Here is a 23,917-nt window from a genome sequence, read left to right as displayed (position 1 = left end):
CTAGCTGGCCTCAGACTCACAGGGATCTATCTGCCTGCTTTTACCTCTCAAGGCTAAAGGTGTGCACCACCAGGCTTAGTAATTGGGACAAAATTCAAGTAAGCAATTTATAGCTTGGTTTTTGGCCTTCTTTCTGTTGTTTTTGTTTTGCGAGACAGGATTTCTCTGTTTAGCAGCCCTAGCTGTCCGGAACTCACTTTGTAGACCAGGCTGGCCTTGAACTCACAGAGATCCGCCTCCCTAGTTTGGGGATTAAAGGAGTGTACTAGCATGCCTGGCGAGTTTTCTTTTTTTCAAACTTGGTTTTTTAAATTTTTGTTTATTTATTTTGGTTTTTCGAGACAGGGTTTCTCTGTGTAGCAACCCTGGCTGTCCTGGAACTCACATTGTAAGCCAGACTGGCTCAGAGATCCTCCTGCCTCTGCCTTTAGAGTGCTGGGGTTAAAGGTGTGCACCACCACCGCCTGGCTGTTTTTTGAGACAAGGTTTCTCTGTATACCCTTGGCTGTCCTGAAACTCTCTCTGTAGGCCAGGCTGGCCTTGAATTCACAAGGATCCACCTACCTCTGCCTCCCTAAAGCTGGGGTTAAAGATGTGCCCCTCCATGCCTGTCTGAAGAATTTCTCAGAACAGAAATAAAACCAGATGAGCGATGGAACCAGTAATTCTTAACCAGCATTAGTGTTAGAAATTAGTGGTGAAATTGGTGTAGCAAAGTCCACTTGTTACAACTGACCATTAAAAAGGGTCTGACGTTGATGTCACCTCACTTTCTCCTCATCCACAAACCGCCTTTCTCCATGCTTGTGTGGCGTCCTTTGCCCTTAGGCTTGGAGACTGACTGTACCTTCATGAATTTTTGGTTTAGGAAACAACAACAAAGGGCAAATTTTAATTGTCAAATTAATTATATATAACTATGGTAATGAAGATGCTAATTTTTCAGCATATGGGGAAGTGAAAAGCTAGACTTGTAAAAGAGGCCACAGCTCGCCTTCCATAAATGAGGTCGTGTGTGGCATCCTGTGTGCTTTAGATTCAGTTGCTAAGGAGCAGCTTTCTCTGGCAGTTGGTAACAGTGCTGCGGAAATAGGTTAAACCTCTTTTACTAGTTTACGCTTGATGAATGAAGTAGATACAGATGGCCAGAGTGGGATTTTAGGTTGATTGGCTGAGGGTTATTTTTGTTTTAAATTTTTATTCCAGTCCAGACCAGTACATTGGCAAAAATGAAATGAAGTGTGTGTGTGGGGGGTGTAGAAAATGCAATCCCACAGGTCTTGTTAGTAGAGTCAGCAGACATAAAATTATTTCTGTAATTGTAATCATTATATTGTTATGAAAGTTTCTGAAGACTTTCAGTTTGGGGACTTTTTTGACTGAAAGCAGTTTGAGTTTTCATCTGCTGAGACAGTGGGAATCCATAGTCGGCAAACAAAGATTTTAGAACTCAGTGTGACTAACTCCCGATCTCGGGGAGGAGACACTAAGTCACTTGGTGTCATCAGAACAGGCCTGTAATCCCAGAACTCAGAGACTAAGATATGAAGATCACAAGTTTGAGGCCCAGCCTCTGCTGCATAGTGAGTTTCTAGCAAGCCTGAGCTACTTAGAGACACCATGTTTCAAAACCAAAACAAGAAAGAAGAGCACACCAATTGGTTATTCAATACCATGTGGTCAGCCCTGAAGACATACATACAAGCGAGATTATACGAATTGAGCAGATTATATTCAGGAATGTATACACACACACACACACACACACACATATAGATATACAATAACAACAAATGAATAAAGGCATGAATTTGAAGAGAACAAAGAAGAGTATATGGAAGGATTTGGAGGGAAGAAAGGGAAGGAAGAAATGTATTTATAATCTCAAAAACAACAAGCTGGGTGGTGGTGGTGGACACCTTTAATCCCAGTACGTGGGAGGCAGAGGCAGGTGGATCTCATTGAGTTTGAGACCAGCCTGGTTTACAAGAGCTAGTTCCAGGACAGCCAGAACTGTTACACAGAGAAACCCTGTTTCGAAAAACCAAAGCAAAACAACAACAACAAAAAAAATCCAATTCAGTGTCATTGCTTGAGGCAGCAGTTCAGCACTCAGATCTCATCTGTGCCAGTCTTACAGACTGTTGTAAGGATGAAATGGAATACATAACCTAGGCCTAGAACATGGGAAGGACATTTGAAATGTGGGGAAGGGTTTTCAGTACTACTTATAAAGCCTTTTAAAGTCTTCATATGATTTATAATTTTTTGGGGGGTGCAGTAAACTTTATTTTTGATGGTATTCAAGAAAGTAAGGTTCCCTAAACTCACCTTCTTGGGATCTGAGAATGGAAATTGTGAGGGGATATGCTCAATGTTGGGAATTAAGTAGGGACAGGGATTCCTCAGCCTTTGAGGATCTCTCTTCCTCTCATGTTCTTGCTGGGATGTGTGGTCCAGAGCTGCTCACTCCTTGGACACCATTAGGTCCAATGCCCTGTTCCCGTAGCCATATTCATTGTCATCCTGGGAAATGATATTAAGTTGTCATTGAGAGCAGTGCCAGTCCAAAATCAAGGCCGGAAGGGTTGGTGTATAGTTTCAAGTCGCAGGAGACATCCTGGTCCTTAGTGTAGCTCAGGATGTCCTTCAATGGGCCCTCCGATGCCTGCTTTACTACCTTCTTGATGTTGTCATACTTGAAAACTTTCTCCAGGCAGCATGTCACATCGACAGTGGACATATTGGGTACAGGAGCACAGAAGACAATGCTGCTGAGCTTCTCGTTCAGCTCCGGAATGATCTTGCCCACAACCTTGGCAAGTGGATGCAGGGTTATGTTCTGGGCAGCTCCACTGCCATAGCTTCCCAGGGAGTCTTCTGGGTGTCAGCGGTGTCATGACACTTTTGGCTCCCTGCTTCAAATGGGCCCCACCCTTCTCCCTGGTGGTGAAGACTCCGGTAGACTCCACAACATGCTCAGTACCAGCATCACCCCATTTGATGTTGGTAGGAATCTCCCTCCCAGAAGATGGAGATTGTCTTCCCGTTGTGGCAAGTTTCCTGTCTCAGCTTTGATTGTGCCATGGAACTTGCTGTGGGTGGAGTCTTACTAGAACATGTAGTCCATGTAATTGAAGTTCATGAAGGGGTCCTTAATGGCAACAGTATCTACTTTGCCAGAGGTGAAGGCAGCCCTGGTAACCAGACACCCAATATAGCCAAATCTGTTAATGTCAGCCTTCACCATCATGTCTCAGGGATGAGGCTGGCACTGCACTTAAAGATATAACTGTCTCTGGAACAGGGAGGAGCAGAGAGTCTGATTTATAGTTTTTAAAATTTATTTTTATTAACATTTGTTAATTAGACATGACAGTGGGTTTCATTACAGGGTATTTATGCATACATGTGTTTTTATCATATCTACCCTCATTGCCCTTCCCTGCTCCCCTTCTTTTCCCACTGATCCCCTTCTTCCCACCTAATCTCTCTTCAACTTGTATGTCTTTATTTCTTTTTGATGACCCAGTGAGTTTTATTAGGGTTGCTTACAGGATCCTGGGTGAATGGTTAATAACAGGTACATGAACTCCTTACTAGTAGCTTTACATCTGAAGTCATCCCAGACTGACCATTAACCAACTACCTTTAGGTAGACAGGGAGATGCTGGGCTGTGCCTTATGTGCCCCTTTTCCTCCAGCTGCCAATATCTGCTATCTGCTTCTAGGTTCTACAGGAGGTGACTTTGGAAAGGGTGGTTCATGAGCTTTTGTCCCTTCCATGATAGGATGTTGACAGACCCAGTTTTGTGCTGGTCATCACAGATGCATGGAGATCAAGAGCACAGTGGTGATGTGGTGTTCTGAAGGCAGCATTATACCTCACTCCATTCCCTCCTATGCTCTTAAATTCTTTCTATCCTCTCTTCCATGGTGTTCCCTGAAATTTGGAGAGGGTGACATAAAAGCCCCATCGATGGCAGGTTTCTCAACAGTTTCTTATTCTTAGCACTTGGAGTTAAGAGTCTTGCAGTTACCACTGACCACTGTAGTGATGAGCTGCGGGCAGGCCTGCTTTTCATTCCGCCCAGCTCTCGCACAGCTAGCTTTACACCCAAAATAACAACACACAAATTGTATTCATTTAAACACTGCCTGGCCCATTAGTTCTAGCCTCTTATTGGCTAACTCTCTCATCTTGATTAACCCATTTCTAATAATCTGTGTAGCACCACGAGGTGGTGGCTTACCGGGAAAGATTCAGCATGTCTGACCTGGCGGCTGGCTCCATCGCATCTGTCTCACTTCCTTTCTTCCCAACATTCTGTTCTGTCTACTCCATCTATCTAAATCCTGCCCTATCAAAAAGCCAAGGCAGTTTCTTTATTAACCAATGAGAATAACACATAGACAGATGACCCTCCTCCATCATTTGAAATGGGTTAATCAAGATGTGAAAGTTAGCCAATAGAGGCTAGAACTAATGGGCCGGCAGTGTTTAAATGAATACAATTTATGTATTGTTATTTTGGGTGTAAAGCTAGCCGTTCGGGGAGCTGGGTGGGACAAAAAGCAGGCCTGCTCACAGCTCCTTCTACAGACCACTGCTAAGAAGAAGCTTTTCTGACCAAAGGTAACAGTAGCACTAATCTATGGGTATAAATGTAATATTTAGACAGCAATTTAAAGGGTACATCATGTCCATCTAGCCAACCAGTACCAGTAGCTTTCCCACTAGTATTTATGACATACCTGTGGAGATCTCAACTCAGATAAGGATTACTCCCATTACTCTCTTGCCAGTATTGCACCAGCAGGCACTTCTTGCCTTACTGGTGGTGTAGCACACAGTTAACAACCAAGTGAGACTTATAGTGATGATTCTCCCCCAGCAACCTGCATAGCATCCTCTGGTATGATGTGTACTAGCTAACAGGAAAGAAGCTTTCAGCTCTGTTCCAGTTTGATTTATCTGGTCCTGCAACAAAGTATATGCTGTCTTTAGCACCAGAATCTTATGTAGTTTTGATGAGCAATCAACAGACATGACAAATGTTTATGTTGTTTGGGGGTTTTCAGAGGCCTCCTTGGCCAACCACTGGTAGAGAGGTAGCCCACCTGCCTTAGTTAGGGTTACTATTGCTGTGATGACCAAAGCGACTTGGAGAAGAAAGGGTTTATTTGGCTTATACTTCCATATCACATTCGTCATCAAAGGAAGTCAGGGCAGGAACTCAAGCAGGGAGGAATCTGGAGATATGAGCTGATGCAGAGGCCATGAAAGTGTACTTCTTACTGGCTTGCTCCGCCTGCTTTCTTATAGAACCCAGGGCTACCTATCCAGAGGTAGCAACACTCACAGTGGACTGGACCCTCACACATCAATCACCAATTAAGAAAATATCCTGCAGGCTTGCCTTCAGCCTAGCCTTACTGGAGACATTTTCTCAGTTGAGGCTCCCTCCTCTCTGATGACTCTAGCTTGTGTCAAGTTGATATAAAACTAGCTACCCCGGGTACTGGAATTTTAACTTAAAAACAAATTTGGAAGCAACTTTATTTATCCTTATAGGGTACTTCCATGTACATTATTTATTTCTTTTTATTAGCTTGCCGTTAATTAGGTCTCTTAAGGCTTTTTAATATATCCTTAGTTTTAGTTGATCCTCCCTCTGCACTTTCCCCCTCCCATTTCCCTGACCCTCTCTGACACCAACTGCTGCTGCTGCTTCTGCTTCTTCTTCTTCTTCTTCTTCTTCTTCTTCTTCTTCTTCTTCTTCTTCTTCTTCTTCCAACTGCTTCTTCTTCTTATTAGAGACAGGGTCTCATTTTGTAGCCCTGGCTGTCCTGGAACTCACTGTGTAGACCAGGCTGACCTCAAATTCACAGAGGTCTTCTGCCTCCTGAGTGGGATTAAAGGAGTGTGCCACTACTCCCAGCCTGATTTATAATCTTTACTTTTTATTTGGGAGCAAACTTTTTTTTTCTCAAGACAGGGTTTCTTTGTGTAGCCCTGGCTGTCCTGGAACTAGCTCTCTAGACCAGGCTGGCTTCAAAGTCACAGAAATCCACCTGCCTGTCCCCAAACACTGACATTTAAGGCATGCACCACCACTGTCCAGCTGAGAACAAACATCTAATAATGACGGGGCTTTTCAGCTTTTCAGTCTGAGGATTTCTTAGTGGTAAGAACTCTCTAGTGACTGGCTGCTTTGCTTTTCTCCTCTTCAGGTTGAACCCCACGATCTGTCTGTCTCTGGGTTTTTATTAGCCATGCTACACTTCCACATTCACCTCCTTCCGAATCACAGGAATGGTTCTGTGTCATCTGTGCTGCAGAAGTCTTGTGATGGTTGGCCTTAGCGTCCACGGGTAGTGTTTCAGAGAGGCCAGACTTTGTCCTACAGCCTCCCTGTGTTGTGGGAGACTTCTTAGCATTTAGCTTTCTTTCTCTTTCTTTGCTTAAATGTTAGTTTTAAGCTTTGTTTTGTCCTTTCACGTTTTGAAGTTTTCTTTGTGTCTGATTATAGTAAGTGGTTAATTCATGATTCTTTGGGTATTTTTGACTTAATCACCAAATGAAAGGCTATGTGTTTAAAGAACAAGTTTGTTCAGTTTGCATTTTCTCTGTCAGTTTGTCCCTTTTGAGGTAGGTTTGACCAAGTGGCATTTCTAGGACTTTTTGTATTGTTTGGTGTCTTACTCTCTTATTTCCTTTTGAGAATGCAGTGTTTTGGGCCTCTTTTGAATTTCATTTCTGAGTTCTAAGATTTTAAATTTTACCTCAGTAAATTTATCCTTATGTGGAAAGCAGCCAGTAACATGTCTTTCCTCAGAGTCTGAACCACAGATTGTTTTGTAATAATGTTCTATGGCTGATAAAACTAAGTTTAAATGAGACAAAATTAGGATATAATCAGATTCAATGTTTTTATGGAGATTTTATTTCCTCTAAGATGCTATGTGGATATGCATAATTAAAATGTGCTGGCATAGTAAAAATAGCCTTTTTTCCTTCTTTCTTTCTTTCTTTCTTTCTTTCTTTCTTTTAGACAGGATCCTTATTATATATGGCTGTCCTGGAACTCTGGAACTCACAGAGACCCACCTGCCTCCCTCCTGAATGCTGGGAACAAGGGCATACACCTCTACCCCAGTGTGTGCTTGTTGAACTCTTCCTGTGTACCAGGCACTGGGATACGCTGTTTTATTTAATCCCCAGGACAAAGATCCAGAGATGTTGTTCATGTAGCTTTACAAATAAGTAAACTAGGGCAGGAGAAGCCACACACTTAGGTGGGCAGAGACTTTGACTTCCCGTGTCAGAGTGTTTGTCCACTGCATGATACTGCCCTTATGAGCCCTGTAAAGATGGCATGAAAACAGGATCTGTTTAAATGGGTTCTTTTCACCTACCAGCCCAGGAGCATCTTAACACCACTAATGTCTTGTCTTCCCAGTTTCTCTCCTGCCATGGTCTTAGTTAGGGTAGAAAGACTTCAAATTCCACGGTAAATAGTTGCATATGTGCAAGGCCCAGAAGCCCAGTTGGAGTCTGAAGTAGTTGCCATTTTGATCTAAGATTAATTTCCAACTTGACATCTTCACTATTTAATCAGTCTTCAGTATTGTGGTGCAAAAAGTGATAAAGAAGAAAACTTTATCGGAATATTCCTGTAGGTGACAGGCTTAACCTAGCCTTTAACTGAAAAATGTGTGTGTGTGTCTGTCTGTCTTAGTGCTTCTGCACCTTGATTTTTGGATAGTGTCTCTCACAGAAACAGAGCTTGCCCTTTACAACTGGACAAGCTGGCCATTGAGGCTCTCCCCCGCCTCATCCACCTGTCCCTGCCCCCAAGTGCTGGTGTTACAGACATGCATCATCACACCCGGATTCTTACATGGGTGCCAAGGAGCTGAACTCGGGTCTTCATCTACCAAATTCTGAGCCATATCCCCAACCCCATAATTGAAGAATTTAGAGATGAGGCTTTTTTGAATAATGAGATTTAACATCCACTAAGTCTCGGTTTGAAATTCTAGGTAACAAAGAATAGTACTGAGTGTGGTACTTAGACTGTGGTGGGATTTCAGAACCCTCAGCAAGGTGTGGGATGCATGTCTGTCATCCCAGGTGGGATGGATTGTCAAAGCAGATTTGAGTTCAAAGCCATTCAGGTCTACATAGTGGGAACACTCTTTAAGAAAAAAAAGTCAGAAAGAAGGAAATGGAAAAAAAAGACCAGGTGTGGTAGTTGAAGCCTTTAGTCTCACACGTAGGCAGAGGCAGGTGGAGTTTATGAGTTCCAGCTTGGACTGGTCTACACAGTGAGTTACAGGCCAGTCAGGGCTACATAGGACCCTGACTTTAAGAAAACAAGGAAAAAGAAGAAAGAGAAAAGAAAAACAAAAGCCCCTCAATTATGCTTGAATACTAGTGTTTGATTTCTAACTTCCTAAGCCAGAAAAGGTTGGCTTATTTATTGGGTTAGAAATTCTTTTGTCTCAATTATATGGGCTTTGGAGTGACAAGGTCTAGATGACGATATCAATCATGAAAGATTCTCCTTGCTGCCCTGATGCTAGGTATTTTAATCTAATCCTGGGTTCTCCATCTAGCTGTACACTCAGCCTATTTCTTATGCATTTACAGGCAAATGGAAGAAAACTAGCTAAAAGCAAAGAAACTGTTAAACAACAAACAAGTTTTGCCAGCAGGCAGTTTAGCATGCTGATTATGACTATAAATTCTGGGGCTAGACTTTATAGGTATAAGTCGTTGCTCTGCTGCTTGCTGACTATGTGAGGTTAGGCACATCACCTTCTAGGCCTCTGTTTGCCCAGCTGTACAGTGGGGACAATAGAAGCACCTACCTCATAGAATGTTGGCAGGATTACCTGGGCTGACATATGTAAGGTGTATGGCTTACCAGGTACTTGACAGCTGCTAGTTACAGTGATGATGAGCATTGGCGATACCTTTCCTGTCTAGAATTTTGTCATCCCAAAACCTAGTTAATCCCAAGAAGCAGCAAGTCTGTCATTAGACATCCTGAGAGCAAGCATTTTGTCTGCTCTCTATTGCATTTGGTCCTCACGTGCTCCTGCTTTTTCTAGTAAACTAGTGTGCCAGTTATCAGTTGGGTGCCTTTTGTTCCAAGTTCGGCTTTCATCATCCTCTGCAAAAATGTGTGTCCTCTATTTCTTTTGCCAGTTGGCAGGATGTTAACTCCTTGTCAATAGAGGTTACTGGAGAGAAATTGTAAGAGGGAGGTATTACCCTTTAATTCTTGCATGCTTGCTCAGCAGGCTTCTAGGTAGTTTCTCTGGCACTGATCTCTGTAGCAGGCCAGCCTTGCCATACAGTGTCCAGCTCTGGCAGGGCCTGCAGCATGCCTGGAGTCTTAGCAAACCAGGTTAGGTTTCTCTGTGCCCAGCTCTTACACTGCAGCTGGCTGTTCAGCCTAGGCTCTTGGGGCACTCAGCAGTTTTCACTGGCACCCCTCATGGGTGGTTTTATAGGATAGTCTCTAGTGAGAAACCCACAAACAGCTTTTCCCAACAACCTGGAGTGCTTGTCTCCAGCAAGTTCTACCAGCATAGTAACTCAGAAGCCTCTGCTGTTCATTGGACCACAGCCATGCCCTCTTCTACATTGTTTGGACTTCAGTCTTCTTATTTTATTTATTTTTGAGGCATTCTTATCTCTGTCCTTAGGTTGCAGCCACTCCTTGTATTTGCTACTTGTACATTCTTTAGAGTTCTTCCTAACTAGCCAATTCCCATTGCTCAGTCCCCTGTTAAAGTTATTCTTTATGTTCAAGTGGCTTTATGGTTTCTCTTTCCTGGTTGGACTCTGACTGATTCAGCTGGGTAATTGTTCAGAAAAATCAAGCAACACCAAGGCTGAGCAGTCACTCCAGTCTGGCATGAGATCCAACAGTAACTGGGGCAAAGCTGGAGGCTGAAACAAGCAAATCACTTGAGCCTAGAAGTTGAGGGACAGCTGAAGCAACATAGCAGGCTCCCATGTCTTAAAGAACAAAAGAAATAGATGGGAAAGTCCATTATCATAATACATGTGTGGCAACTGACCTTTAGCATCTGCCCCAGAATCGCCAGGGAGTAGTGAGTGAGAATCGTGAACAGAAAGCCCCCGCCATTGATACAGGTGCCCATACCGCCAAAGTTCTCTGTTCTCCAGAACTGATGAGCAGAAAGTCCCTGCCATTGATACAGGCTGCCCAATACTGCCAAAGCTCTCTGTTCCTCCAGAACTAGAAGTCTGGATTTTTGTATGAAATCCTCCAAGTGTCTCTTTAGATTAAAGATTTATACATTATCAACTCACTTTTGAGTTGTGAGAGCCCAGGCTGGTTTTCTCAACTGTCGGCAGAGGACAGTGATTAGTAGATACACAAGACAGAAAGAACAAGAGACTGACAAGCATTCTAGTTAATTATAAAACCTCAAAATACAGTGTTTAAAACCACTCAGTAAAGAAGAAAACCTTTTTAAAGAGTATGTTTAGGGGCTAGTGGGACAGCATGTGTTCTTGCAGATGTTTGGTTCCCAGCACCCACGTGGTGGTTCACAACCATCCCTAATCCAGTTCTGGGGGATTATACCATCTCTTCCTCCATAGGCACCAGGCATGTACCTGGTGCACATACATAAATGCAGAGAAAGCATTCCTATGCATAAATCTTTACAATATTTTTTATTAATTCTTTAAGGATTTCATTCAATGTATTTTGATCACATTTACCCCTCCCTCCTCCAGGAGGACATCTTAATGATCACACTTAGGCACTGCACTCTCTGATGCAATCAGAGCACAGTAATTGGTAGTGGCTTACATTAAATTTACATGTAAGTTCCGTAGTGATAAGCCTGATGAGGAAGAAGTCTAAAACCCTGTTAAGTAGAGAGGAAACTGAGCTTCATTGTATAATTTAAATGCCTATTTATATGGTCTTTAGTTAACTTAGCAGTTTAAGCAATAAAGAAAATTATTTCTCTGTATGTCTGTTTGTGTGTGTGCGTGTGTGTATGTGTAGCCCACAGAGACCAAGAATGGGATTGTTGGATCCCCTGGAGCCGGAGTTACAAATATTCCTTAGCCTCTGATGTAGGTGCTGAGATCCAAACCTTCCCAGACAGAGCAGTAAGCACTCCTAACTGCTGAACTATCTCTCCAGGTCCCAGCAGTTTTTGTTGTTGAGACAAGATTTCGCTATGTTACCCTGGCTGGCCTAGAACTCACAGAGATCCATTTTCCTCTGCCCCATGGGATTAAAGATATGCTTCTTTCCCCACTTGAGACTGGATCTGATGTTAACCCAGGGTGCTCTGGAAATTGCAAAGTAGCCAAGGATGACCTTGAAACTCAAATCCCCTACCTCCACCTTACTGGTGGGATCGCAGGTGTGTGCCACCATGCTTAGTTTTATGTGGCGCTAGAAATAAACCCAGTGCTTCATGGATACTAGGCAAGCACTGAGCTATATTCCCAGCCCATAGTTAGCATTTAAAATTATTTATTTTTATGTGTATGGGTGTTTTGTCTGCATGCATGTCTAAGAGAGTATCTATACTCTGGAAGTGAAGTTATAGACAGTTGTGAGCTGCCATATGGGTTCTGGGGAATTGAACCCAGGTCCTCTGAATTAAGAGCCAGATCTCTTAACTGCTCAGCCATCTCTCCTGCTTTCAGCACTGTTTTTTTTTTAAAGGCCTGTTTATAGTCAATTACAGATAGTTTGTAGGAAATTTAATATAATGTGTAGAAGGAAAAGAAAATAATGTTTAATAATGTTTTCCCACAACCTAGTAGGATCACTAATAATTTTATATCCACTTTCTTCTGTATACATTTTTAACGTGGTTGCGTAGGTGAGGTATGCATAATTTTACATTTTCCCTTTTTATTTGGGAAATATTTAAATATTTTCTTTTTTTCCTTTATTGTTCAAATTTAATGCAGGTGTTTTCAAATGTCTTTACTACATTCAATCATTTTATGTAGTGAAATTCTTGTATATTCATTTGTTTTTGACATGATTAGATTCAGTTAATTTTTGAAAACTCTGGACATATTTCAGATTTAAGGAATGGAGTACAGGAGCCAGCTTTAGTGGCTTCACACACCCCTTGGAGGCAGATGAAGGTAGATCTCTGTGAGTTGAAGACCAGCTTGGTCTACACAGTAAGTTCCAAGATAGAAGGGCTACGTAATGGAGAGGCCCTGCCTTAAAGAGAGAGAGAAGTAGAATGATGGGTGAAAGGGCATAAATGTCCCTAAGAAGGTTCTCAATCTTTTAAGAATATATTTGCCAACAAACACAAATGACATTTTGTTTTCACATTATCATTAAAATAACTTTAATAGAGAAAAAATATTATTTTTAGTCTGGTTATTGGGCTCTTTATATATTACTGGTATGTTTATTGCCAGTATTTCCCCAGCTTCTTTGCTAGTGGGTTTCTGCTTTTGTTTTTATGGCCAACTGAAAGAATCTACATAGGATTTGTATTTATGTTAAGTTCTCTTTTTGTTTTGTGTTTCAAGATAGGGTTTTTCGTGTGTAGCCCTGGCTGTCGTGGAATGCTCTGAAGGCCAAGCTGACTTTGAACTCAAAGACCCCGGCTTCTGAGCACACATCACTCCCAACTGGCATATTTAGTTCTTTTAAGTTTAGGAAGAAAAACAGATTAATCTTATCTTCCAAGATTGGAGGAAGTGGCATTAATAAAGTGCATGCTTATTATTGCTTCCTGGAAGACTTCCTTAATCTTTATGTTAAATGAATTAGAAAAGGGAAGTGTAGATGCCCCCAGCCACTGTTCATTTCAGCTGCTCCAGACATTTCCCCAGTGTGAGAAGCTTTGTGTTTGTGCAGCACAGGATGTGGAAGATAAGCACTAACGGTGACTCTGTGCAGTGTGCTGACATCCTGCTGCTTTGCAGTGATAGCAGCAGCCTCTTACAGAGGAGGACACGGAAGCAGGGAAGATTCATGCAGCTGCCTCTTAGAGCCCAGGAGCTTTGGGGTGCCTTGTTTCAGACAGAAGAACTTGAACAAAATTCAGATCTGAGTTACTAATACTTAATGACAGGTCATGGAGTGGCTAAATTAATCCTAAGCAAGAGCTCCTTGAATCGGCCTTGTTTGCAAGAGTGTGGAGAAAAGCTTTGTTGTTTTGAACAAGAATTATTCCATATCTTCTTATCTCTTCAGTGCGTGGATGGAGTCTGTCTTGCTCTAACAGACTGACCTGTTTTTTGGACTCTGTTGATGCTTTGAGTGCTAAAGTGGGCTGGAACACAAGGATGGAAACAGGAATTTTCAGTTATCAAAAGCTTCTAAAAGTGTTGGTTTGTATTTGGTTGAACAGAATAATTTGTTGACTGTTTTATGAGCTGGAAAAGAAAAACTATTTAATTTTCTTGCTGTCTGCCAAGGAAATTAAACAGACTTCAAAGCTTTGCACTGATAGTTAATGGCATTGATGCAAGCTGTTGTTTTAATTAATACAGCTGGCTGATTCTTCAGCCCAATCAGCTACAACTGTGAGGTTTTGGAATGAGGTAACAAAACCTCACTGCGTAGTTTGTGCCTCTCTCGAGAAAACAGTTCATTACTCTGACAGAAACTATTGCTTGGGGAGCTCTCCTCCCATCTTGAATATGCCTGGAATTTGTAGTTCTTCATTTAAATATACTCATAGTGATTTGCCACAGGCAGGGAAGAGGAGTTGCCAGCACTTTGTTAACTTTGATAAACACTAAATTTGAGATTAAATCCCTGGTTGTAAAGTTATATGAGAGAATACAGCCATACAGACACCATAGAGCCATTATTTCCAGGGTTGAAATAAATCAAATCGAGTCTAAAATGATTGTGGTGGTATGCTGACTAGTTTTATGTCAGTTTGACACAAGCTAGAGTCTTCAGGGAAGAGCAAGCGTCAATTGAGAAAATCTCGGAAATATTGGGCTGTAGGCAAGCCCTTAGGGCATTTTCTTAATTGGGAAGACCCAGCCCTTTGTTGGCTGTGCCATTTCTGGACAGGTGGCCCTGGGTTCTTTAAGAAAGCAGGCTGAGTAAGCCAATAAGCACTGTGAAGCACTCCTTCACAGCCTCTGCATCAGCTCCTGCTTCTAGGTTCCTGTCTTGTTTTGAGTTCCTCTGTCCTGACTTCCTTTGAGGTAAAACAGTGCTGTGGAAGTGTTCATCAAATAGACCATTTCCTCCCTAGGTTGCTTTAGTCATGGTGTTTCTTCACAGTAATAGTAACCCAAAATAAGACTGGTAGTTAAGAATTTTTTTCTAATAAAAATTGGCACTGCAGCTCACGGCAGTGGTGCTTATGTCATTTAACTAGTCCTTTTCATCAGAGTGTTGGTCATCACCAAGCTGTAAATTTACTGTAGGATAATCTTTTCTTTCTAATACTGAAGATTGAAACAATAAATGAACAAGGTTTTCTGCTCTTTGAGAAAAAGTCCAGTTATGATCAAAGATATTTGCATTAATGAGACAAATGGTGTGTTGCTTCATGCTTACTGAGACAGAATCCTGTTATGGTCTTTTAAGTATTTGTATAACCTTTGACAAAGACAACTTATAGAAGGAAGAGTTTATTTGGGTTTATAGTTCCAGAGGCTGAGTCTATCACCATGGCAGAGAGGCATGGCAGCAGGAAGACATGGGGAACAGCAAGCTGAAAGAGCAAACTTGGAACAACACATGACTTTTGAAGCCTCAAAGCCTACCCCCAGTGACATACTTCCCCCAGCAAGAATGCACCTCCTGAATCTGTCTAAATAGTGCACTAACTGGGGACAAAGTATTAAAACATTTAAGTCTTATTTTGATTTTTGAGACAGGGTTTCTCTGCATAGCCCAGGCTGACCTAAAACTCAGAGATCTGCCTGCCTCTGCTTCCCGAGTGCTGGGATTAAAGGTGTGCACAACCAAGCCCAGCTCTAAGAATTCTTGACATGGCTTCATGGGTAAGGAATATGTCAGGACTGTTTCCAGTACAGCTTTCAAAAGGGGCTCCATTGCATTCCTGAGGTAAAGCCAGTGAAGTGGCAGTGCCCAATTCTCCAGAATTTCTCTACAAAAAAGTAGGTGACATTTCCTGTCAGAATAAATAACCCTTTATAGTAAAAAACCAAAGCAGCCAGGCATAGTGGTGCATACCTTTAATCCCAGCACTCAGGAGGCAGAGGCTGTGAGTTTCCAACTAGCCTGGTCTACATAGTGAGTTTTGGGATAGCCAGAGCCACATAGTGAGGCCCTGTTTTGTCAGGGGTGGCATAGGGACGACACTGAAATTTTGTGAAGCACTGGCTGTTTCCTGTTCTCTTTATTTATTTATTTTTTAAAATATTTATTTATTATGTATACAATATTCTATCTGTGTGTATGCCTGCAGGCCAGAAGAGGGCACCAGATCTCATTACAGATGGATGTGAGCCACCATGTGGTTGCTGGGAATTGAACTCAGGACCTTTGGAAGAGCAGGCGATGCTCTTAACCTCTGAGCCAGCTCTCCAGCCCTCTCTTTATTTATTTTAACCCTTCACAAAAGAGGCATAATTCTTGTTTTCCTCATGACGCAGGATGTTCCTGGTTGAATAGGCTGTGTGACTACTGTTCTTCTGAGATGAGCTTAGGATGGACTGTAGCACTGTGCTGACTGTATATTATCATGGGATGTTTGGACAGTGTGGCCCTCCCACCCCGTGCCTTAACCAGCCATACAGCATGGGTCTCAGATAAATCAGTTCTCATCCTTGTTCTTTGATTTTCAATCTATATATCAAGGGAGGATGCTTTCTTACATTTTTGTCCAGTCTTATACTCAGACTTTTTTTGATAATTGATATCTGCCTTCACCTTGGACCAAGATAAACTTCCCCTTGCTTAGGTTGCTTTGGTCCAGGATTTCATTGCAGCAGTTGGAGAAGTAACTATAAATACTTTTTAATAAATCCATCTACAAGTACTTTTCTCACAGATATGAGCTTATCAGTGTATATTATCATACTTTCCTCCTACCAGTACGTCATGACTTCCCGAACCCATGACTAGACACTGATCTCCCAGAGCTTTTGTGGCTTAGGTGTTGTTCTTTCCTTTCTTGGACACTTAGTTTAAATTAAGTTAGGACTCTTCATAAGTGCGTGTTTATTTTTGCTTTTCTCTTTCTTTGGGTGAATTTCTGGAAGTGAAGTTTGTGAATCAGCTTTGGTAGGAAGGTAGGTATGACGGGGAGCAGGGAGTGGGGAGAGCCTGAGCAAAAGTCACTCTTTAATTTTATTCTGAGTGTGTGTGTATGTGTGAATGAAAGAATGTTGTGTGTGTATGGTATATGTACATGTGTGAAGGTGGCTTGTGAAGGAAGACACCAGGTACCTTGCTCTGTCACTCTGCCTTATTCCTTTGAGACTGGATCTCTTACTGAACCTGGAGTTAGGCTGGCTATCAGCAAACCCAGTGGTCCTTCTCTGCCTCCCCACAGCATTGGGGTTACATACAGGCAGGCACATAGCCTTGCCCAAGTTTTTACAAAGTTTCTGGGATCCGAATACTTGTATGGCAAGTTCTCTTACCCACTAAGTCATCTCTCTAGATCAAGAATTTACATCGTTGAGACTTTAAACCTAAAATGTCATATTGTGGCCCAAATAAGCTATAGCAGTTTATATTCCTGTCACGTTTAAGGAAATACACCCATTGTTCCTGTTCATGAATAGTAAATGTTTCCCTACATCATTGCCAACTTTCTCTTTTTGCTTCAAGAGTTGTAGTCTCACTGGCTGATACTTGCAATCCCAGCAGTTGGGAGACTGAGGTAGGATTGTCATAGGTTCAAAGCCTGCTCAGGCTGGTAGTCCCTGGCCAGGACAGTGTGAGACCTTACTATTTCCTGAGAAAGTTAGTGGTTGATGGGGGAGGAAGAAGGATTCTCTTTTTTTTTTTTAATTTTTTTTTATTTTGTATTTTTTTTGTGTGTGTGTGTGTGTGTTGCTTGCATGTTATGTCTGTACCACATGTGTGCAGTACCCACAGAAACGAAAAGAGGGAGTTATCCCATGGAGCTGAAGTTATAGACAGTTTTGAGCTGCCATGTGGGTATTGGGAATTGAACCCCGGGTCCTCTGGAAGAGCAGTCAGTGCTCTTAATTGCTGAGCCACCTCTCCAGCCTGAGACATTTTCTTCAGTGGTGTAGCCATTGTGAGGTGCACATGCTTCTGTAAACAAAGCCTTACCCATCTCCTGTATGATACCCTAATGAAATTCATGATCTTTTAAAGAAAAAAAGACTCAAAAGTGGCAGGGCGGCTAGTGGGGGAAGAGGAGAGGGACTAGTGGAAGTGAAATAGGGAAGGACGTATGCTCAGAATACATAACTGCCATGGACTGGAGCAGCGCCTCGGTGGTTCAGTGCCATAATGAGACCTATTACTTTGTATGCATGTTTTTAACTAATAAAATGAGCTGTTTATTAAAAACAAACAAATGGACTGGGGATGTGGTTCAGCTGGTAAAGTGCCTAAGTGCTACCTAGAATGCATGAAGCCCCAACGCTGCATAAAACCAGATGCACTGTGTGGATCTCACACCCATAGTCTCAGCACTTAGGAACTAGAGGCAGGAGGAGCATAAATTCAACGTCATGTTGTTTTTATATAAATCTCAGCCATTCAATTTTACCAATAAAGTCTTGGGAGCCAGATGCTGGGGTGAAAACCTGATAGCTCAGAGAGACAGAGAAAGCTCGTGGCTGACTTTCCTCCTCTGCTGACATCCCAGAAAGAGCTTTCTCCTATGTCTCCTACGCTGGCCCAAACAAAACTCCTCAAACTGAATGTCCTCTCCTTCTCCTTCCAGTGCATCTCTCTATCTGGCCTCCTGACTCCCTCATACTCTCTGGTTTTTTCCTGTCAACTGGTTGCGTGCTCCGCCTCCTAACCTATGCTTGACTTTATTTAATCCTATTTACAATATTCTGCCAGAAAGCTCTGAGATTAAAAGTGTGTACTAGGGCTGAGCCACACCACAGCGAGAAATTTTTTTTTCTAGTAAATAACACAATTTTGGGGTTCATAGTATGATCAGATATCCTACAATAAGGCCATCCTTAACTACATTATCAAGTTTGAGGCTGGCCTGGGCTATACAAAACTCTGCCTGTCTATAAACAAAGAAGTCATAATCTTGTTGTGTTGCCCAAGTTGTCTCAAACTTCTGGGCTCAAGAAGTCTTCCTCCCTCACCCTCCTCAGAAGCCAGTGTGCCCAGCTTCTCATCTTTAACTGTATTATTTATGAAGCCAATCATTCTTCATGCTTACTGGCCATTCCCATTCATCAATCAGTCTTTCTAACATAGCAAGCAGTTCTCAACCTGTGGGTTGTGACCCCTTGGAGGCAGGTTGAATGACCTTTCACAGGGGTTGCCTAAGACCTTTGGAAAATACAGATATTTCCATTACAATTCCTAATAGTAGCAAAATGTATAGTTACAAAATAGCAACAAAGATAATTTCATGGTTGGGGGTCACCACAACACTAGGAACTGTATTAAAGTGTCAAGTATTAGGAAGGTTGAGAAGCACTGTGTTCTAATACTGTCTTCTGTTGTTTTTCCAGGAGCGACTGAAGCTGGTGACTGTTTTGGGCGCTGGTCTTCTCTGTGGAACTGCACTGGCGGTTATCGTGCCTGAAGGGGTGCATGCACTTTATGAAGAGGTTCTGGAGGGTAAGAGAGAAAGCCTTACATGAGAAGTGTTGGTAGAGGAGTGAGTGAAATTTCTTCTGGATACAGTTCATGTTTGTTTTAAAAAGGGTATTACATAGATAACATTAGACACCTTAGATATTGAATGCATCCTTAGCAGTTGAATGCCACAATTCATTAACTACTTAATATTCATTTGCAATAATGAGTGATTTCAGTCTTTTAAAGTCTAAGAGTTCTCTCTCTCTCTCTCTCTCTCTCTCTCTCTCTCTCTGTGTGTGTGTGTGTGTGTGTGTGTGTGTGTGTGTGATTCATGTACATGTATGTATTTGTCTCCGTGGAGTATGGAAGCCAGAGGTTGATGTCAGATCTCTTCCTCTCTCCCTCAGTACCTTATTGTTGTTATGTTTATTTATTATTTTGTATGGGGTGGGTACACACGTACTATGGTGCATGTGTGGAGGTCAAAGGGCAGTTTGTGGGAATCAGTTCTCTCCTCCTGCCATGTGGGTCCATGGGATCAAGTAAGCTTGCTTACAATTGTCTTTACCTACTCAGCTATCTCGTCATACTCAACCTTGTTTTTTGAGATGAGGTCTCTGACTCAACCTGGAGCTCACCAATTTGGCTAGACTGTATGACCAAAGGGCTGTACAGATCCTTCTGCCTCTGCCTCAGCAGTGCTAGAAAAACAGGCACACACCACCATGCCTGGCTGGTGCTGGAGATTTGAACTCAGAAGAGTTGAAACATATTCCCTTGTTGCCCATATTCTGGGAGAAGTTACTGAACTGCTATTTTTCTTTTAAGTGTTTTGTAGAGTTATTGATGGGTTTAGCATCTGGGCCTGGTGTCTTTATGTTGGAAGGTGTTTATATTAGTAACTTTTTCATTGCTGTGACCAAATTCCTGAGAAGAAGCAACTTGAAAGGAAGAGAGATACTTTGGCTCATGGTTTAAAGGGATCGTGTCTTTCATGGCAGGAAAAGTCTGGCTGCAATAGTAACTCAAAGCTATGGTGACAGGAGTGTAGAGTGGCTGGTACATTGCATTGGCCGTTAGGAAGTAGAGAGAGACAAACAGACTGACTGACTGACTGACCAACTGACTCAGGGAGAGGTGTGTATATATAACCCATAAGGCTTGTACCAGCAAGTCATTTCTTCCAGTAAGGATCCACCTCTTAAAAGTCTCATACCCTCCTAAAATAGCACCAGGGCTAAGAGCTAAGTCTTCAAACATACAAGTCTTTGGGAAACAACCTGTTAACTTCCAACCGTCACATCTTGACCCTGGCCCTCATAGGGTCATGGTCATCTCATAATATAAAATATGTTCAATACGACTTTGAAAGTCCCCATACTCTTGTGTAGGGATAAGTCCCGCCCCTTAGGGGGCATGTTCGCCTCGGGCTAATGTTGGCCTATAAATTTGGCGAATGTGCTTCCAGCCTTCTCTTCTGCTTTCCTGGTCTCCGTGGGAATGGTGGTTCTGTCAGTCTATTTCGCCATTAAAGCTGTATATATATTTTTACAATCTGTCTGCATTCGTTTACGCTGTTACATTTTGGCGTCCAACGTCGGGCTATTTTGCCCCCGACCCAAGCGGGTAGCCCGCTAGTTAACACAGCACCCTCCTGGGTGCTGTTTTTTAGTTCGTGACTCCAGCCCCAGTGCCAAGTCCGAGACACACTCGGCCACACAGGCCCATTCTGCCTGCCTTGGCTAAGTTTGCAGCGGAACCCCACTGCCTGAATTAGCAGAAGCTCAAGTACCTGCGGTTTTGCAACAAAAGCTGCCACAGCAGCAGATTTGGTCTGGTAAAAAGTGACTCGGCCGGGCAGTGGTGGTGCACGCCTTTGATACCAGCACTTGGGAGGCAGAGGCAGGCGGATCTCTGTTAGTTCAAGGCCCGCCAGGCAGTGGTGGCACATGCCTTTAATCCCAGCACTTGGGAAGCAGAGGCAGGCGGATCTCTGTGAGTTTGAGGTTTGAGGCCGGCCAGGCAGTGGTAGCGCACGCCTTTAATCCCAGCACTTGGGAGGCAGAGACAGGCGGATCTCTGTGAGTTCGAGGCCAGCCTGGTCTACAAGAGCTAGTTCTAGGACAGGCTCCAAAAACACAGAGACCACCACTGGCAGGAACCGATCATTGCAGGTAAAATTTTTTTCTTTTATAAATAAAATGTCTGAACACGTTACTGTTCAAGAATTTAACAGTTTTTTTAATTGTACCATGTGGGAGATTTTACAAGAGGTGTCTATCACCCCACATCTATGGATTCTTCTGGGATTCATAGTTTTCATTGGCACTAAATGGTTTGATAATAGAAATATGATAAAGTCTTTACGAGACGAATCCAGGATTCTTAAGGCAGAGATTGAATGCTTAAAAACAATTGAGAATGACAACAATCTTCTCAAGAATCAGTTTGACGTTCTCCAGGCTGATGTTAAGGAGAAATTCATTACTATGGAAGAGGGAACAGCTGATTTGGATTGTAAGCTTCAGTCCCTTTCTGTAGGAAATGAAACATTAGTGGCTGATATTAAGGAGAAATTCATTACTATGGAAGAGGGAACAGCTGATTTGGATTGTAAGCTTCAGTCCCTTTCTGTAGGAAATGAAACATTAACTGAGAGAATCAAAACTTCTGAACATGACAATCGGATTTTGTCTAAAGCTTATGACAGATTGACGGAAAGATTGTCAATACAAGAAGGCACGGTTTATGCCATAAAAATTATGTCCAAAGATGAGATGTTATCTCTAATGGACAAACTTCATACTTTAGAATCCTCAATGAAGGCTTTGGAACATAATTCTGGACAGGAGATTCAGACATTGCAAAAGGCAATGGTGAATAGAATTGAAAAGATTGAGGAATTTCTAAATTCTGATGAAAAAGAGCAAAGGGTAGAAAGGCAAATTTTAACTACATCTGTGGGTAAATCTCTCCGGGACAATTTCCACAAAGCTCTACCTACAGCTCTACCTGCCTTTCCAGTAATAACAAGAGAGCAGGTAATTGGTTCCAAAAACCCTAGGGTCATCAAGGAGGATACATGGGAGCCTGTCCGTGTGAATGATCTCAAGGAAATAAAACAGGCTGTCCTGACTTTTGGGATGCAAGCCTCTTTTGTTAAAGAGATGCTAAGATCTTGGGCCACGACAAGCAGAGCAACCCCCTCGGACTGGCTCCAGCTGAGCTCTGCGGTACTTGAGAGTGGACCGCAATTGAAATGGAAATGCTTATTCAGGCAAGAGGCTAGACTCTTAGAACAGCAGGAAAAAGCGAAGGGAATTGACATTTCCCTAGATAAAATTCTAGGTGAAGGGCTCTTTTCAGACCCTCAGGAACAAGCTAATTTGGATGAAAACACACTCTCCATGTGTACTACAGCAGCCTTAAGGGCTTGGGACAGGGTACAAGACCCAGGACAGAGAATGGAATCATTTGTCAGAGTTAAACAGGGTCAGAGAGAACCCTTTAGTGACTTTTTACAAAGATTAACTAAGGCTGTACAAATAGGAATATCTGACCCAGAAGAAAGACGTATAATGATTGAGTGCAAAAGAATTTTGGGTCCTTTAAAGCTCAGATCAGTGCCCTTGGAAGAATGGGTCTTGCATACACTCAATGTTGATACATTTGATTATGGCACTGAAGCATGGGTAGAAGAAGCAATTTCCAATGGTAAAAGGAGACACCAGAATACCAAATGTTTTAATTGTGGCAAAATGGGTCATATGAAAAGGAATTGTAGACAACAGATTTTCAGAAATAATAATAATAATGCATCTCTCAATAATAATAATAATAATAATAATAATAATAATAATAATAATGCATCTTCTAGAAATAACAGAAATAGGAGGACTCAGCCTTCAGGTTTATGTAGAAGGTGTGGAAAAGGCAGACATTGGACGAATGAATGCAGGTCTACAAGAGATAGACAAGGCAACCTGATACAGATGGAAAATGTGAGGGGGGGGCCTCACAGGCCCCCATGGCAAACATGGTTCAGTCATTTCCAGTTTCTGCAGAGAACGTGCCTCGTCAGGACAATTAGGAAGCCCCATGCCTACTGTTACAAGCAATAATGATCAGAAAGATAAGTTATGTGTGTTTTGGCAAACTTCTATAAATGATCAAAGACCTAAACTGAGAGTGTGTGTAAATGGCATTTTTATTACTGGCCTGCTGGACACAGGTGCTGATGTAAGTATCATTACCCCAGAATCTTGGCATCCGTATTGGCCTCTTCAGAATGTAAATGTTCAGCTCCTGGGAATTGGAACCCTATCTCGATTAAGGCAGAGCACGAGATGGGTTGAATGTATAGGGCCAGAGGGACAAATAGGAAAATTAAGGCCATATGTAGCCAATATTGCAATGAATTTATGGGGTCGTGACCTATTACAACAATGGAATACTGAAATTAACATTCCTGCTAAATCTAGAGCCTATATTTCTGAGAATAATATTAAAAGATATTACAAACGGAGAAAACCGGCCATTTGGGCTGTACAAGAACAAGTAATTGATGTCCCTTCAGAGATACCAACAGCCTTGCCTCTAAAATGGTTGACTGAGAAACCAATATGGACAAAGCAATGGCCTTTAGCTGAGGAAAAGTTACAGGCTTTAAAACAGCTGGTACAAGAACAATTAGATGCTGGACATATAGAAGAATCTACCAGCCCTTGGAATTCTCCTGTATTTGTGGTTAAGAAAAAATCAGGTAAATGGAGAATGGTGACAGATCTCAGGGCCATCAACAAGGTTATTCAACCTATGGGCCCTCTGCAATCTGGAATTCCTTTGCCCTCTTTATTACCAAAGGATGGCCTCTCATAGTTATTGATTTAAAGGATTGTTTTTTCACTATACCTTTGCAAAAAGAAGATAGAGAAAAATTTGCCTTCACGGTGCCTACTTATAACAATTCTCAACCTTCGAGGAGGTACCACTGGACCGTCCTCCCCCAGGGTATGTTAACTAGCCCCTCCCTGTACCAATATTTTGTGAACCAACCATTGCAAATAATATGCAAGAAATTTCCCAAATCTATAGTATACCATTACATGGACAACATTTTGTTATCCGATTCAAACATGGATACCTTGAACAGACTGTTTGAAGAAATAAAGATA

The 23,917-nt window shown here is 42.2% G+C and overlaps 1 protein-coding gene across 1 annotated transcript in view; it reads left to right on the top strand.

Moving 5' to 3' along the window:
• Slc39a9 (solute carrier family 39 member 9) overlaps positions 1 to 23,917 on the top strand; it is a 56,969-nt gene that overhangs the window by 2,979 nt on the left and 30,073 nt on the right. Inside the window, exon 2 of the mRNA XM_041657997.1 lies at positions 18,674 to 18,782. Within this exon, the coding sequence (XP_041513931.1) occupies positions 18,674 to 18,782 (109 nt within the window). The remainder of the gene's footprint in view (positions 1 to 18,673; positions 18,783 to 23,917) is intronic.

The sequence above is a fragment of the Microtus oregoni genome, unplaced genomic scaffold, assembly GCF_018167655.1.
Source record: "Microtus oregoni isolate MIOR12 unplaced genomic scaffold, Mior012 000009F_ref0000495, whole genome shotgun sequence".
Classification (NCBI taxonomy): Eukaryota; Metazoa; Chordata; class Mammalia; order Rodentia; family Cricetidae; genus Microtus; species Microtus oregoni.
The sequence above is the reverse complement of the archived record's forward strand: the minus strand, read 5'-3'. Positions and strand labels throughout refer to the sequence as shown.